Below are 18,007 nucleotides of genomic sequence, written 5' to 3'. Positions count from 1 at the left end.
TGGTCTACTTGTGCAGCAGAATGACTCGAGGTAAGTGACCAAGAATTGGGACCCATCCATGAACTAAGCATTGTGGGAAGGTGCCCTCGAACAGTTTTAAATAATTAAGGTTCAGATTTATCTGAACTTATTATAATTCTTCAGGCACAGTGCAGACTTGTGCTAGATGCAGTGAAATGTGGATTAATGTGAAGTTGTCCACTCCAGTTGGATAAATACAATGGTGGATTGTTATCTAGACAGGTGATAGATTAGGAAACATTGATGTACAATCAAAGTAACTCATTGAACTCTGACGATTGAAAGCAAGTATTTGGTACAGCAAGCAGATTGGAAGGCAAATGTAATGGCATTCTTTATCGCAAGAGATTTCCGGTAAAACAGCGATACATTTGTACCACAGATGTCCAGGTTATTAGGAGATGAGGCCTGTTGTATTGTGTGTAGCGTTGGTCTCCTCATCTGAGAAATTATGCACTTGCCACAGAGGGAGGGCAGTGAAGATTCACCAGATTGATTCCTGGCGTGGCATGATTGTCCAACTGACATGACAGCAGCAGATCATTGTCTTTGCTCTTCCATGAAATGAGGGTGTCACTGACAAGGTCAGTATTTGTTGCCCAGCCCTCAGTGTTGTTGAACATTCTAGAGGGTAGTTCGAGTTTAGCCACATTTCTGTGAGTCAGGAGTCACATACAGACCATGTCGGGACAATAATGCCAAAAAGGCGGTCAGTTACTTGAAGGTTGTCAGAATGACACCAACAGCATAGGTTCAATTCTCGCAATGGCTGAGGTTACCCCATGAAGGACTGTCCACCTCAACCTTTCCCCTCGCCTGAAGGATGGTGACCCTCAGGTTAAATCAGTACCAATGACAGAGCAGCCCTTTGTCCTCCTTGGACTATGATGACTTTACCTCTTCTAAAGTGCATTAATGAACAAAGTAGGGTTTTAGAAAAATAAATAGAACTTTTTCATCGTCACTGGTAATATGACTAGCTTTTAACTGAGATCTATTAATTCAATTTAACCTCCACCTTTGCCATGGTGGGATTTGAACTGACTTCAGGGAATTAGCCTGGACCCTGGATAACTCATCCCCACTCCACCACCATCTCCTCTCATCATACCTGCACATCATGAAATGGATATTCATGGGACCTTGCTGTGCACAACTTGGTAATTGCATTTCCTACATTTCAATAGGGTCTACGTGTCAAAAAATACATAGCTGGCTGTAGAGTGTTATGATGAGATTGCAAAAGGTGCTATTGAAGACTTTCACTCCTAGGAGGCAGACTTGGACAAATCCAATGACTGCTCCCTAGATTTCTGAGGGCTCGGCAATGGAGAAAGACTGGAGAAAGATAGATGGTTATTCCAAGTATTTAAAATAAAGGCCAATCTCTTTAATCAAAGTACAATCATGAACGTACCACAGGGGAACTGCAAAGCTAGAGCTTAATTCCAACTAAGTTGTGTTCAACACCTCATGTATAAACTATGACAAGGTAAAGATCAGGGATTTCTTTTCACGTGTGTACCACTCAGGCTAATCCTGAATCAAAATATGATCATTCTGACACCAACAGATGTTGAATTTTGAGTTCCCCCTGTGACATTGAGCCATATCCATGGAGATTAGGAGTGAGATGTGCAAACTTATCTCACAGGTATCTCCAATCACCAGAGAGAGAGAGGGAAAACTTTCAAGTTTCATGGTTTGAAAGGCAATGTGCATTGATCCAAAGTGTCTTCTCATTCTTTCTTTTGGTTCCCAAAAAGTCAGATAGCGTTTGGATCAATGAAGTGGGAGGGGCGATGGGTCAGGAGATGGCAATAGCCTCAAGATTAAACTTACATAGAGACGAAGTACAATGGAAGATCATTTTATGCCACTGACTCCTGCTTGAGGCTGTGGCCATTGCTGATGGTGTTCCTATTGCTGCTTCGTACAGATGTCATCCTCATGGCCGACGTACTCTGGAAGTAGCTGTTGGAGCTGAAGCGCGATTCTCGCCTCTGGCACCGAAGGTGACTGTTGAAATGCCTCCGGAAACTCTCGCTCAGAAGATAAAGGGCGAAGGGGTTCACGCAAGAGTTAGAGAAGCTCAGCACGCGGCCCAACACAGTAACCATGAGGTGACCGAGGGAGGGGTCGATCTCGCCATAGTGGAAGGAGCGGTACATGTACAGCACGTGGTTGGGGAACCAGCAGAGGGCAAACAGACCCACGAACACCAGCACAATCTTCGCCAGGCGCTTTCGAGTTTCCATCTGGGAAAGGAAAGAGCGAACATAGGGAAAAGTGAACTCAACGGGAAGAACAAGCAATGCCAAGCAACACCAACAGTAATGGTGCCTGAAAATGTGTTGCTGGAAATGCGCAGCAGCTCAGGCAGCATCCAAGGAACAGGAGTTTCGACGTTTCGGGCATAAACCCTTCTTCAGGAATGAGGAAAGTGTGTCCAGAGGGCTAAGATAAAAGGTAGGGAGGAGGGATTTGGGGGAGGGGCGTTGGAGATGTGATAGGTGGAAGGAGGTTGCTGCGCATTTCCAGCAACACATTTTCACCCTGAAGAAGGGCTTATGCCCGAAACGTCGATTCTCCGGTTCCTTGGATGCTGCCTGACGTGCTGCGCATTTCCAGCAACACATTTTCAGCTCTGATCTCCAACATCTGCAGTCCTCACTTTCTCCAGTAATGGTGCCGTTCATGCACAGTCAACTCAAAAGACCTCTCCAACCCCAACCATGCCAACACCCACAGCGCGCAGTGATAACAATTACCTCCAACTTTTGAGAGGTTGAATCCATTGTATTCCTTTGCAACTGAGCACAGCATGGTAAAAACTGACCCCTCCGCCCCCCCACCCCCAGAACCCTATCTAAACCCTGAACTTGTCCTTTCCAAGTAGTTACCCTTCCTGCTGTGCACTGAACCATCTCCTCTTGCCAGTCTACCATTGAAGGCAGCTAGCTAACAGAAATGGCCCATCCCAATCGTGAGAATTATCACTGCAGAAACAAACCTAACTCAAAGGATTTTCAATATCAGTTACTGTTAATGGAGTTTTCCTCAAATGTCTCAATTCACTGTCAATGATTAAATGTTTAAACACAAATGAGCAAATTTAAACAGAAAAATGCAATGCCTAAATGACCACTGCTACAAAGGGCATATAAATAATTTCATTTATATCCAATGATGCATCATTTAGTGAAATTCTGAACAAAATGGTTTTTATGGTTCATGACTCAGTAAGCATGTTCATCTATCAGTCACTTTTTATCATTTTCTTTTTGTAATTTTCTTCTGTCTTCAGATATAATAATTACCAAAAAGGCCAATTCATCTCCTTGGGTTCATTTCCTTAACCATCTCTCCTTCCATGACCTAAGTGGTTTGTTTTCCTGGTTGATTCAGGTCTGTTGTCCAATCTTTACCAGTCTCAAGTTCCTTTCTTTGTTCCCACTTCAAGTGGTAAAATTGCAGTTAGGGCATCAGTGAGGAAGATCATTGAATCTATTCCACCTGATCCAAAATATCTCGACTGTCCAATTCACTTCATCCTCCTATCCCATCACACCATCTTACTGTCCCAGGCTTTTGTTGCCTCTGCAATGTCTGAATGTTAGGAAGAGTTCTAGTGACCCCATCTATCCACACACTAATGTACAGAATGTTAACCTTTGTACTATAGGGTCCTAAGGACAGTTCTTCAATTCAATGGAGTCTCAATAGATTTAATACATGCATGCTCATTATGCTAAAATCAAGTCTGTAAAGATCTCTGGGACCAGATATCAGACAATTAAATAGGGTTGGTGAGGAATCTTTCAATTTTTCCAAATCATTCTAATAGGAATTGGTTTTTAATCTGGTTCTTTGCTACTTCAACATGACGTTCAGTCGCTGGCCACCACCTTTGTATGGGAACAGGCTGCACAGGTCTCCTGATGGTCACCCCCAGGTCCTGAACTACCAGACTGTCAAACAAAATCGAGCTACTAACCTCAGCGGGTTAATGTATTGCTGTCAAACATTAAACCCAGAAATAGCTCACAGGGGAATTCACTGCAAGCTGGTGTCTATATTGTGTGTGGGCAGCCATCTTTCACCACAAATCCATGCAATCAAGGATAAAACAAACTCGTTCTCTATTATTTTTCACAACTAACTCAGCTAGAATAAAAATCTCATCCTACTTTGTGACCTTCAATTCACCAGAGACCAATCTTCTTCAATGAAGGAGAGGATTATAGTTGTGTGTGTGTGTGTGTGTGCGTGTGCGTGTGCGTGTGTGTGTATCTGTGTTGTATGTGTTTATATGTGACTGTGTGTACATGTCACTTTGTGTGTGTGTCTGTGTGTGTATGTCGATGTGTGCCTGTGTGTGTGTGCATGTGTGTTTGTGTCTGTGTGTATATGTGTCTGAGCATGTGTCTGTGCATGCGTGTTTCTGTGTCTATGTGCATACATTTCTGTGTGTGTATATGTCTGAGTATGTCTGATTCTGTGCACGTGTGTGTCTGTGTGTGTGTGTCAATATATATGTGTGTCTGTGTCTATGTGGGAATGTACGTATCTGTGTGTGTTTTCAATATCAGGCTCTTTTTCATTCTCACTTTCCCATGCACCTCATGAACCACGATTCTCTTGAATGAGGGAACAGGCTGTAAGGACCAAACAGCCGATTCCTCTTCCTGTTTCCTGTGGTCTTAGGGATTGCATGTTTAGTTCCCAGAGCTGAAAATTGCAGAAAATCCCGGGCAAAGTATTCCAGCGAGCTGGTGAAATCCCCTTGTGGTTATTTTATGGGAAGACCAAGTATATCTTGTGCCAATCGGGGCATTTAACATTTAACGGTGGGTCTTCAGCTCGGACCAAAGACCATAAAGACAGTGTGGATTCTGTCCCCTCAAAGCTGCTGGTCAGTCAGAGCTCAGGAGTTCTATTTCATGGCAGTGCCACTGGGAGGCCAACATTACACTCACCTGAAACATCAGATCAATGAGGGGTGCAGCCATAGATGAATGATGGCAGGAAGAGGGTGCAAAGTATTATGGACCAAGCCAAACCCCCTGAAAATATTTTATGAAGGTAGCCCAGATCCTAACCTTTTCTTATTTACAGGCAATTGTGAAGTGCTACATTCTAGATATAATGCTGCTGTTCAGGTTGCTCGATGTTCAGCAAGTCACAATTTATTTAAACTCTGTAGTTAAAATGCAAACAAAAGAAAGATGAATTTAGAATAATATAGCTATTGGAAAACTTAACCGAATAATAGATACAGTGCCTATTGCTAATTAACTGTTCCAGTATAGTGTCAGCCCATAAATACACCCCTTTGCAAATTCAGACACAGATTCTCAGATGCAGTTCTCCAATCTAGGAGGAAGAAACATCAAGGGAAGGTTCAGAGAAAGTGGCAGCTACAAGTCATTCACTGAACCTTCCAACTCTTTTGAGATGCAAATGGTTATGTTTAAAACCAAACCGAAAACTAAAAAAAATCCTGAAAGCCTGCTCGGAGAGAGTTGGCCACGCCCAGGCAACTTCTATTGTTCCAACTTTCAAAGGTCTCACAAATTGTTTATTTTCTTAGAAACAGTTTGTCCTCTCTCTCTTACAACATCCTTTCAAAAACAAACAGGATAAAATAACCTTTTAAAGTGACAGCATTGTCAAAACAAGGAGGACACAGAGGATCACTTTCCGGTTATTCTGTTGCTCAATGGTGAGTTCTTGTACAGGAGGGATTTTTATTAGATTGTACACTCAACATGACATGGGCAGTATGGGTGGCACAGTTTTTAGCACTGCTGCCTCACAGCGCCAGGGACCCGAGTTCAATTCCACTCTCGGGTGACTGTTTGTGTGGAATTCGCATATTCTCACCGTGTCTGTGTGGGTTTCCTCCAAATGCTCCGGTCTCCTTCCACAGTCCAAAGAAGTGCTGGTTAGGTGAATTGGCCATGCTAAATTCCCCATAGTGTCCAGCAGGCTAGGTGGGTTAGCCATGGGAAACGCAGGGATAGGGTAATGGGTGAATCTGGTTAGGATGCAGTGATCTCGTTAAGCCCAAAGGCCTGCTTCCACGCTGTAGGGATTCTAAGACAAGCACCTCAGCCCTGCCAGAAATTAGCTCAAGACACAATGGCGGCAGGAAGAGGTCTTTAGATAGCCATTAATTGTTCCGTTTGTTGCAGGGCAATGATGGGCCTTACCCAGGGTAGAGGGGAGAAGGCTGTGAGGTCACTACACAATTCACTCTCATCTGATTAAATGCCCGATGGGAGAGATTAGATTCACTACAGTGTGGAAAACAGGCCCCTCGGCTCAACAAGTCCATACCGACCCTCCGAAGAGTTACCCACCCAGACCCATCTGCCTCTGACTAATGCGCCAAGCACTATGGGCAATTTAGCATGGCCAATCCACCTAACCTGCACATCTTTGGATTGGGAGGAAACCCACACTGACACAGGGAGAATGTGCAATCTCCACACAGACAGTCACCTGAGGCTGGAATCGAACCTGGGTCGTTGGTGCTGTGAGGCAGCAGTGCTAATCACTGAGTCACCATGCTGCCCCTAATACCAAACCAGCTCCCACACTAACTGACACTTGAGGGCATCAAAACCTGCATGCAGGCATTTCCAACAAACACCATCCAGCGTTGAATATAATTAAGGATTTGGAGTCAGAATGTGTGATTCACAAAGAAATTCAGCAAGGCCAGAACTCAGGTGCTTATTCCTCAGATCACCACAGGGCTGACATCGCTGAAGAGATTATTACAGTGCCACCACCAGCTAATTAAGATTTCATGTTTAAACCTGCATTCAAAAAAATGTTATTCACTCAATAGAGTTAGGGCATCTCAATCAACATCTCTAGCCAACAGGCCCTTCTCAATTACAGCGATCGTTGTACTATAGCAAGGATGTCAAGCCATGTCTGTAAAGCAAGATTCAACAAACAGCCACAGTGACTAGACACAGTAGTGTGGGCGGCACGGAGGCACAGTGGTTAGCACTGCTACCTCACAGCGCTAGAGACCCGGGTTCAATTCCTGACTCAGGTGACTGACTGTGTGGAGTTTGCATATTCCCCCCGTGTCTGCGTGGGTTTCCTCTGGTTTCCTCCCACAATCCAAAGATGTGCAGGTCAGGTGTCAGTGTGGACTTGTTGGGCCAAAGGGCCTATTTCCACACTGTAAGTAATCTAAACAGTAACCAGTTCCAGAGCAGCTACATCTTAAAGCCTGGTCATTTTATATGAATGGCCATTGACCTGAAATGTAAACTCTGTTTTGTTGGAGATGGGTCTGAAAGGATTAACACAGAGGAATTCCCCAAGCACCGCCCACCACGAAGATGTCATGGTGAGCAGCTCAGAATCACAAAGGAGTGAGGCCCAAGATCTGATCCACCATATCATTGTAACCTCGAACAAGTCACAAACAGGCACTAAACTAGATCTAGTTAACCATGAGAGAACTTCCTTGTTGGAGCAAGGAATAGCTTTCCCCTCCCACACGGACCCTGTAGCCTCCCAAGCTTCAAGAGGATGCTGGCACCAATTGTGATCATGACCAGCAGTATGAAAACCGGCCATTGCCCAGAGGATAGCAGATGCTGCCACTGTGCTGCCCCTGTGTTTCCAGTACTTCCTGCTTTTATTTCTGCCATGGGTAGTGGCTGAGAAATAAATATCGACCCAGGAGATTGGGGGGAGAACTCTCCCTTTGAAAAAAAAACTGAAGATCTCTTCCTTTGAAAAAAAAACTTAAGATCTTTTCCATCACCTGAGACTTTAATCTCATGTCTCACATTTAAAAACTGAACCTTCAACAGTGCTGCTTGTCCCTAGTGAGCCTTGGTTTTGAACTCAGCTCTCTGAAGAGGGTGTTGAACTTGCTAATCCTTTGGGTCCCAGTTGACAACACTTATGCAAACACAATAACGCTGCAGGTCATGGAAGTATAGACAAAGCCGCATCAATACGATCAGGAAAACAGCCTGAGTACTGTTTTGGCATTAAAGGGGAAAATCTCTTGTTCCAAATGGAGGCAGCTTCATATACTCCCTCCATCTGCCAGAAATTTATCCACTTACTCACTCAATCGATCTGTGAACTCCTTACATCTTCTTACAACATATTTTCCTCCCCATCTTATCTGATAATTTAGAATTCTAGAATTCCTACAATGTGGACGTAGGCCATTCAGCCCACTGACTCCGCACCAACCCACTGAAGAACATCCCACCCAGACTCACTCTATCATTGTAACCCTGCATTTCCCATGGCTAACTCACCCAACCTGCACAACCCTGGACAGTATGAGGCAATTCAGCATGGCCAATCCACCTAACCTGCACATTGTTGGATTGTGGATGGAAACCAGAGCACCCGAGACAACCCACACAGATGCGGGGAGAACGTGCAAACTTTACACAGACAGTCATCCAAGTGTGGAATTGAACCTGGGTCCCTGGCGCTATGAGACAGCAGTGCTATCCAAACCCTCACCTACATCACTGACAGCAAGTATAAAAAACTTGAGTCCATTTGTCACATTCTGCCAATCAGGCAAAAATCCTTTTATGTATACAGGGTTCCCAACTTACAAACATCTAACTTCTGAATGCTCATACATACAAACGTGACCCCATACAGGGGTGTCGATTTAACTTATGAATATTTCTGTACTTATGAACAGTTACTTTATATTGTCCTGCATTGCATTCTGACTTGGGTACAAATCGACCTACAAATGCACTCAAGAACACAACCTGTTCACAAGATGTGGACTGCCCATACTCAGTTTTCTGCCTGCCAGCCAATCTTCTTTCCATGTTGGGATGCTGCACCCAGCCCACTCCCAGCTTTTATTTTCTTCAATAACCTTTGATGTGGCACCTTATAAAATGCCTTCTTGAAATCCAAGTGAAGTGCATTTGCAAGATTCCCTTTATCTGCAACACACTTTACATTTTTTAAAAGGTCTGATTAATTGGAGAAATGTGACTTTCCTTTTACAAAACCATATTGACTCCTCCTGATCACCTTGAGTTTTTCAAAGTGTGCAGTTACAGTCTCTTTAATAATCAATTCAAACATATTCCCCACAACCCATGTCAAGTTAACTGACCTATAGTTTCCTGTTTACTGTCTCCCTTCTTGATTAGAAATGCTCTATTTCCTACTTTCCAATCTGATGGAACCTGTCCTGAATGTAGCATCAATGCATCATTAACAACCTCTTCTGAGACCCAAGAGTGATGTTCATCTGGACCCAGGGATTTAATTGCCCATAGTTCCATTAGTTTCCTCGGCATCACGGCCATCATGAATGTAATTTGACCAAATTCCTCTCTGCTTTCTACCTCCTAACTTACAGCCATTGCTAGAATGTTTTTGCATTCTGTATAGTGATGACAAAAGCAAAATATTTGTCCTTTCCATCTACCATTTCCTAACAATAGCAATGACACTATTTATCATGGTGTCATAACTGTTATGGCACAATGTCATTACTGTCAGTAACATCTGCCCAGTTAAATACCAGGAGCCCTACTCATCTCTGGTACGGAAATCCAAGTTAATGCACACCACTCCTGTTCTGCTGGAACATGGAGATTTGTTCTGGATGATTTATTTACTAAAATACAGCCTCTTCTCCATTCCTATAAGTCTGCTATCTCAAATCAATTGGTTTAGGATGTTTACAGTGGGCTGCAGCTCCAGAATCTGCTGGCAACCACCATTCATCAGGCACTGCTTAACCTGAACTTATCCAGCATCAATCACACTCTCACCCACAGTTAGAATGCATCTTCCTTGAAGCTGACTTTAGCCTCACTGCGATCGCACAAACCATTGCAGAAAGAAAGAAGAATCAGGTGACCAGCACACAGACACAACAACAGTGCAACATCCGGACTCAAATCTAAGTCCAATCATTTTAGACCATAATCTCACTCTCCATATCGTTTCTCTTTCTTTTATCTGGCTTGGTTTTGACTCTTGTTATTACTTTTGCACTGCGACTGTTCTCCATTCAACCAGTTGCACCTCCTTGAGTGCACAGAGACAGGCATCGACCATTCAGCCCATCAAGCCTGTCATTCTAGATCCTGCTTGAGCATCACCTGAATGCCACTTTCCAGCACTATTTTCATTGCACTTTGATCTAAGCCATCTCCAGAAATTTGTAGTGAGTGCACCCAGTGATTGAGCTTCCACAATCATCTGGGAGGAGAGAATTCCAAAAAAAAGACCAGTCTCCGAGTGAAGAAATTTCTCCTCATTTTAATCAAATGTAACCGACATTGTGTTCCCTGACGCTTGAACACCACCGATGCTCCTTCGAATGTTATTTTCCACTGTGCTAACCTCCAAAGTCTGTGTGCAGTAATGCAACAACGGGCACAAGTAAGAGATGCCTTTGGTTTGTTTGTTGGATAGAATCAAACTCCAATGTTTGTTTGTTTGCTTCAGATAAAAGTGCATTCCAGAGGCAGATGCCAATGCATCAGCACAGTGTTTAGTGCATGAACCCTCTTTACTGATCCTCTTTGGCCCTGACCCATCACAGTTTATTATTTCATACTTTCTGTCATCCTCACAGTCACTAAATCACTCTATAATTTGCTTCCTCATCCTATCCCACTACCTATAGACTTTGACATTTCTACCTTTGGATGAAGGGTCATTGACCTGAAATTTTAATGTTGCTTCTCCCTGTGTGGATGCTCCTAGGATTTCCAGCATTCTGTCTGTCTGCTCGATTCAGAGATTCCACATTTGCAATATATTGCTTTTGTAACTGTGCAACCTCATCCATTTGTTGTTTGAATCCTTCATTCCAATCACAGGCTGACTTGAGGCTTTGTTCTCATTCTCCTATGCTTTTCTAGTAAAGCTCAATCCAATCTCCAGAATGAACACTCATCTTTCAATTAGACAAGTTAAAAGCTTCTGAACTCTAGACTTAAATTTAACAAACTAAGAATCTTACCTGTTTCAATAAGTTTGCCTCTTTATCATCTAAATGCTCATGAGTAAAAGCCCAATCCCCACAACATCTCCTCTTCAGATAATCCCTCCATACTCAGGACTAACCCGAGGAACCTTTTGTGGACTACCCCTAATGTCTATTTTTATCTTTAGATAAGAGGCCCAAAACTTTTCACAATATCTGAAGTGTGATCTGATTCATGTTTTAGATCGTTTTAGCCAAAGCTCCCTGTTTTTAGTTCAGTTGGCTGGGTTCTATTGTGAAGCTACACTATGCGTTCAATTCCCACATTGGCTGAGGTCACCATGAAGAACTCTCCTTCTCAACCTCTCTCCTCGCCTGAGGCACAGTGACCCTCGGGTTAAACCAGCACCAGTCGTCTCTCTGAATTGAGGGAGCTGCCCTCAGGGCTAGCAAAACTACAGCCCCTTTACCTTTCAACTAAGTAAAGATGGCAGATTTCCTCCCTTGAAAGGTCTTGATGAACCCGACTGGTGATCATGGTAATCCAGTAAACCCAGGTTACCATTACTGATTGTGAATTTTTTAATTCCAGATTCAATTCAGCACTGGTTTCACATTCCCCAGCTTCTGTGACTGGATTATTTACTGAAGGCTCCAGGTCACTGGTCCAGTCCTCTGAACTGCTACTTCAGCAATGTAACCACTGTGCTCCCATGCCTGTGTTATTACAGCCGTCCGACAGAAAGGTACACTGATACAAAATCTCTAAGCCAGAAATGTAACGAGAAAGATGCTTAAATCTCTGAATACAAATGATTTTATCCACAGTAGAAACAGCTCAGATATGTTTTACACTGAACAATGGTCCCTCAAGACGCAGCTGGCTTTCGAAAATCCCATCAAGCTTTCCTCCTTGATTAATTCATGCTGCAGGTCAATATTTTCAATGTCTAACTCCCCTGTTAAAGCTCCGTCTGCCCCCAGAGCTTTGAAATAGACAGTAATGGGGCAGTCACGTGGTGGGATTCAGTTTAATCAGTAGCTGCCAGTTCAGAAGCGTGTACTTGGCTAATCCTTACACAAGCGCAAATATAGATATAAAGGCGTTCCAAAGAGAGAAGGGAAAGTGAGGATCCATTTACATTGCAAAGCTTTTGAATATATTAATACTACAATGCATGGTGAAATGCTTTCCACTTCATGATATGGAGATGCTGGTGATTGTGATGCCTGATGAAAGAGCAGTGCTCTGAAAGCTAGTGCTTCCAAATAAACCTGTTGGACGATAACCTGATGTTGTGTGATTTTTAACTTTCCACCTCACGTCATCTTCGACATTCATTCCCTTGTCTGCTGACACGCAGTCATAAAATCGTAGGATCCTGACAGTGTGGGAGCAGGCCATTTGGCCCACCGTGTCCACACTGACCCTCTGAAGAGCATCCCACCCAGACCTGCAACACTGAATTTCCCATGGCCACTCCATCTAACCTGCACGTCTGTTGACTGTATGAGGAAAGTGGAGTACTCAGAGGAAACCCACGCAGACACGGGGAGGACATGCAGACTCCATTGCAGAAAGTGGCTGCGGTGTGTACCATCTACAAGCTTGACTGCAGTAACTCACCAAATCTACTCAGGCAGCACCTTCCTAATTTGTGATCCCTATCATCTTGAATGTCAAAGGCAGCAGATAGGCGGGAATACCACAAGTCGCCTTCCAAAGCACTCACCATTCTGACTTGAAAATGTATCGTCAAAATCCTGGAACACCCTTCCTCACAGCATTGAGGGTACACCTACAGCCCATGGAATATAACAGTTCAAGGCAGATCACCACCCCCTTCTCCAAACCAAATAGGGTTGGGTATTAAATGCTAGCCCAACCAGTGACAGCTACATCACATGAACAAATAAACAAAAATAATGCTGACATCTTGTAGAGCAACGTTGACAATAGGTCAGGATCTCAGCTTGGATATGCCTCAATGCCAAGCTGGTATGTTATTACATCGATGTGATACTGTGTCCAAGAGGTCAATGACAATACTCTGCTGCTTAGAGCATTGGGAGTTGGGGGGGCGGGGGAGTTGGTGGGGAGGCCGAGTCTCATATAAACCTATAAAGTTCTATCAGGACCAGACAAGATAAACGTAGGAATGACGTTTCTGATCACCAGGAAGACCCATCAGTCTAAGGATACGGGATACGGGATAGGCCATTTAAGACTGAGATGTGAAGCAATGTCTTCACTTAGAGAGTGTTGAGCCTGTGGAATTCTCACTCACACAAAGTTGTTGAGGCTAAAACATTAAATGTTTTCAAGAAGGAGTTAGAAACAGTTCTTGGGGTTAAAGGGATTAAAGGGTATGGGGAGAAAGCAGGAAAGGGTACTGAGTTTGATGATCAGTCGTGATCATATCAAATGGGGGAGCAGGCTTGAGGGGCCAAGTAGCCCACTCTAGCTCCTGTATCCTATATTCCTACAGTTCTATGTTTATCCCCATCCGCCTTCACCCTAACAGCATAAACTTCGATTCTTCTGTCCCTCCAGTATTTGCCTAGCTTCTCCATAAATGTATCTGTGTTGTTTGCCTCAATCTGTCCTTTCAATAATGAGAATCATGGGCAGCTTGTGGACTGGACAGTTCCTCAGACACATTCCCAAACACTGTTCCAGTTTATCTCAACAAAGCCCTTCAATGTTCTCTTCTCAGGGCCTCCAGCCAGGTGCTAATGGACAATCCTGACATAGCAGGTCATCCGGAGAGCAAGCTGGAGAAATTCACAGAGTCGCTTCTCACTGGAAATTCTATAAAGGGAGGAAGGAAACATTAGAGGGCAGAAATGTTCAACTACATCAGGAGTAACCAAATTCCCCAAGCAACTCAACATTTGTGCCTCCAAGGCTGCCGTGTTCAAGTGCATTTGCTGCCAGTGCATTTAACTTTTCCACCTTTCTTCTGGACAGCCTCCTGTCCTTGACCTGTCATAAACTTAAACTCCTCCTGCTTCCCATATCCAAGCACATGACAAAATCCATCCAGATATAAAACTCATACAAACCTGTAAAGTTCTAACAGGATTAGATTAGATTAGACTTACAGTGTGGAAACAGGCCCTTCGGCTCAACAAGTCCACACCGACCCGCCGAAGCGAAACCCACCCATACCCCTACATTTACCCCTTACCTAACACTACGGGCAATTTAGCATGGCCAATTCACCTGACCCGCACATCTTTGGACTGTGGGAGGAAACCGGAGCACCCGGAGGAAACCCACGCAGACACGGGGAGAACGTGCAAACTCCACACAGTCAGTCACCTGAGTCGGGAATTGAACCCGGGTCTCAGGTGCTGTGAGGCAGCAGTGCTAACCACTGTGCCACCGTGCCGCCCACAAATTGGACTAGGTAAACATAGAAAGGATGTTCCTGATGACCAGGAAGACAGTACCAGGGGTTACATTCACCCATATTGGCTCCCAGTCCAGCATTTCCTCAGTTTTATCATTCTTATCTTCATTTTTATGTCCTCTAGTGGCCTTACCTTCAATGCCAACATCTACCCCTTGCAACATTCTCTGCACCCGCTAGTGAACCTGCAATATTTTCCCCATTCCTTCCATTTTAGCTTCATCACCCCACACTCCTCATCCCAAGTACTTTCAGCATTCTAGATCCTAGCATTTCAATTCCCTTCCTATACCTCTTTGTACTTCCACATGTCTCACTTCCAATACATTGTTGATCACCTATTCCCATAGCTCATTGTGGAGCTCAGGGTTTGACCTCACCTCTCTTGGGGTTAACAGTGTGGGGAAGACAGTAATTGCTGGCACCTTCACTGGTATAATGACAAAGTTCCACCCCAGTGGAAACCCCAGGCTTGTTCCACCACACCATCTGCCCCATCAAATGACCCAGAAACCCCATTGCCCACAATTGGTTCCCCGACTGAGACTTGATGCCTATCTCTCAGTCTAAAACGGCATTGTCCATGTGTTTGGTGGTGTTTCCTCAGGCAGTCATGATGATAATCCAGATAGATGAAGAATCAGCCCAGTGAGGGATAGACAAACAGGTTGGTTTCCTGACTCTGTAATATCTCCAGAGATGAATGAAGATAAATTGTTTCATAATTCACGCTTCTATTTTCTGGAGTAGAAGTCAATTCAAAGTAGTGCGTGTTCTTAAACAGTGATGCATTCTCCAGTTCAGAGATTAAATTTGTTTTGCAACAAGTTCCATTTTGCGTCTTACAATCACATGATTAGCAAGCGCTTTGGCTTTGATCTATCCCTGTTAAAAACCCATGTGCTGGGTAAAACCAAATAAACCATCCCTTATTAGCAAGTTGGTATCGAAAGAATTGATTTGAATACCTTATTTCCGCACTGGATGGAGTAATAGCCCAAGGTTAGTAGTTTATATGCCGTATTTTTATTTTAGTTCAGATCTGCCTGAAGATGAAATTAGTCTAAGATTGTATTTTTTAATCGCCTTAAGGCCTTTGGATTGAGTGACAATTTCATCACATCATTTTGTTTGACAGTTAAGTTTTCATGAAATCTTTTACAATCGTAGCCTATATCTAACCGTCAATGCAGTGCTTAGAAACATGGAATCACTGTGCCCTCTTGTGAAACGTGGTCATTGTTGTCAGACTGGATATTCATTTTTCACACCGCAAATGGCAATAAGATAAAATGACCAGGCACTTCACAGCCATACAAAATAGGAGTAGGATTAGGCTATTCAGCCCCTCGAGCTGGCTCTGCTGTTCAATAACATCCAGGCTGATCTGTCTGTAGCCTCAAATGCACATTCCCAATTACCCCTGTTCACCTTTCAACCTCTTGCTTGACAAGAATTCATCTACCTCTGCCTTAAACACATTCAAGAACTCTGGTTCCACCACTTTCTCAACAAAACATGTCCAAAGACTAATTGAGAGAAAACAATTCATCTCACTTCTGTTTTAAATGTGTGACTCCTGATTTTTAAATAAGGAATGCTGGTTCTGGCTTCTAATCTAACAGGAGCATTGAGTAATGTTCGGCTGATCTGTGAATATTAGGCAGGCGTTGCTTCTCCCCCCTGCTCCTCATGCACTGCAGGGGACATTTCATGTCCAGCTGAGATTAACCAGGCGGTTAGACTTAGCACCACATTGGAAGTTTGGTACCTTCAACAGTGTAGTTCCCCCTCAGCACTGCACTGGGAGGGCAGGCCTGGATTGCGTGTTCAAATTTCTGGAATGGGACTTCACCCTTTCTGACCCAAAGGAGGGAGTGACAGTCTCTGAGGCATGGCAGACGCTCAGAATCATAGAAATGTACAGCATAGAAACAGGCCCTTTGGTACTACTCATCCAAGTTGACCAGATATCCTAACCTAATCTTGTCCTATTCGCCAGCATTTGGCCCCTATCCCTCTAAACCTCCTATTCATATAGTCATCCAGATGCCTTTTAAATGTTGTTATTGTACCAGCCCCCACCATTTCCTCTGGTAGCTCATTGAGTGCATTTAAGACAGAGACAGCTAAATCCTTGATTAGTAAGGGGATCAAAGGTTATGACAGAAGGAAATAAGTTAGGGTTGAGAAGCATAGCAGCCAAGATCAAATGGCGGAGGAGACTAGATGGACCAAATGGCCTATATCTGCTCCTATATGTTACGATCTTGCACGTCTGAAATGCTGGGATTACTAATCCAGTGATATGCCTCCAATTACTGCAAGGACACTGAGTTGGACGATCAAACATGGTTGTATTGAATGATTGATTGAAGGGCTGAATGGCCTACTCCTGCTCCAGCTGCTATTTTGTATGTTTTTAATATCACCAATGCCCAACTGGGTCTTGGTTGTCCCCTGTAATGTTCATAAACGGATCAGTGACAGGTAGTGGTGGTCTATAATAACCTACCTGTCGCCTGACATGCTCGCTGCTTTCTCCAGGCATGTCATGTGCACTCTTGATTAAGCTCTGAGCGATGTGGAAGTAGTAGATGCTGATTATACCGAGGGGGATGAGGTAGTACACCAGGAATATCATCACCGAGTGGATTTTTGCGTGTAGTTTGTCAGAGAGAGGGTATGGGACACAAGCACTGAAGCTTTCATTCTCCCCATTGTGATGCTGCACCACCTGAGAGTACACTGCCTCCGGGATGGCCAGGAACATGGAGATCATCCAGATGGTGACCGCCTTGAGGCACGTGTGAAAGACTGCACTGGATGCTTGAATGTCCATGGGGTTTACGATGGCCTTGTACCTGCAGCAGCAATAAGTGTACAAATGTTGACTTTAGTCAAAGAATTTACAGTATGGGGCAGACTATTCAGCCCAACAGGCCCGCGCCATTCAGATGGCCCTTCACCAACATTATTTTGCCTTTTTTGCCAACGTATTTTTTCCATTTCTTTTACTTTCCTGTTTGTACGATTTCTCCAGGTCTATGCAATTCACCTCAACTGCCCTTTGTGATAGCTGTTTGCAAACTCTTGCCACTCTCTGAATAAATAGATTTCCTCCAAAGGCCTTTCCCTCATTCCACTATGAAATGTAACTGCCACTGTCAGGATCAACATTTGTGGCCCATCCTTAAGTTCCATGAGACTGTGTGTCTTGCTTGGCTATTTCAGAGGGCAGTTAAGACGCAATCACACTGCTCTACATCTGCTGTCACCAAAGGGAAGGTTTGGAAAGGATGGTAGACTTCCCAAAGAATACAAGACTTTGGTGAGTCCACTTTTGAAATACTGCATTTAATTCTTGTCTCCCTGCTACAGGAAGGAAGTTGTGAAACTTGAAAGGGTTCAGAAAAGATTTACAAGGATGTTGCCAGGGTTGGAGGGTTTGAGCTGTATAAAGATACTAAATAGGCTGGGGCTGTTTTCTCTGGAGTATCAGAGGCTAATGGGTGACCTTATAGAGGTTTATAAAATCATGAGGGGCATGGATAGGGTAAATAGACAAGGTCTTTTCCCTGGGGTGGATGAG

General features: G+C 43.9%; 1 protein-coding gene across 1 annotated transcript in view; it reads right to left on the bottom strand.

Moving 5' to 3' along the window:
* Window positions 1-1,892: 1,892 nt before the first annotated feature.
* The window catches only part of nmbr (neuromedin B receptor), a 40,455-nt gene continuing 24,340 nt past the window's right edge, over window positions 1,893-18,007 (bottom strand). The window contains exons 2-3 of the mRNA XM_060830702.1: window positions 16,931-17,279; window positions 1,893-2,279 (exon numbers count right to left, since the gene is read on the bottom strand). Of these exons, the coding sequence (XP_060686685.1) occupies window positions 1,893-2,279; window positions 16,931-17,279 (736 nt within the window). The remainder of the gene's footprint in view (window positions 2,280-16,930; window positions 17,280-18,007) is intronic.

Source organism: Hemiscyllium ocellatum, chromosome 10, assembly GCF_020745735.1.
Source record: "Hemiscyllium ocellatum isolate sHemOce1 chromosome 10, sHemOce1.pat.X.cur, whole genome shotgun sequence".
NCBI lineage: Eukaryota > Metazoa > Chordata > Chondrichthyes > Orectolobiformes > Hemiscylliidae > Hemiscyllium > Hemiscyllium ocellatum.
Note: the sequence above shows the minus strand (reverse complement) of the source record. Positions and strands in the feature narration are given on the sequence as shown.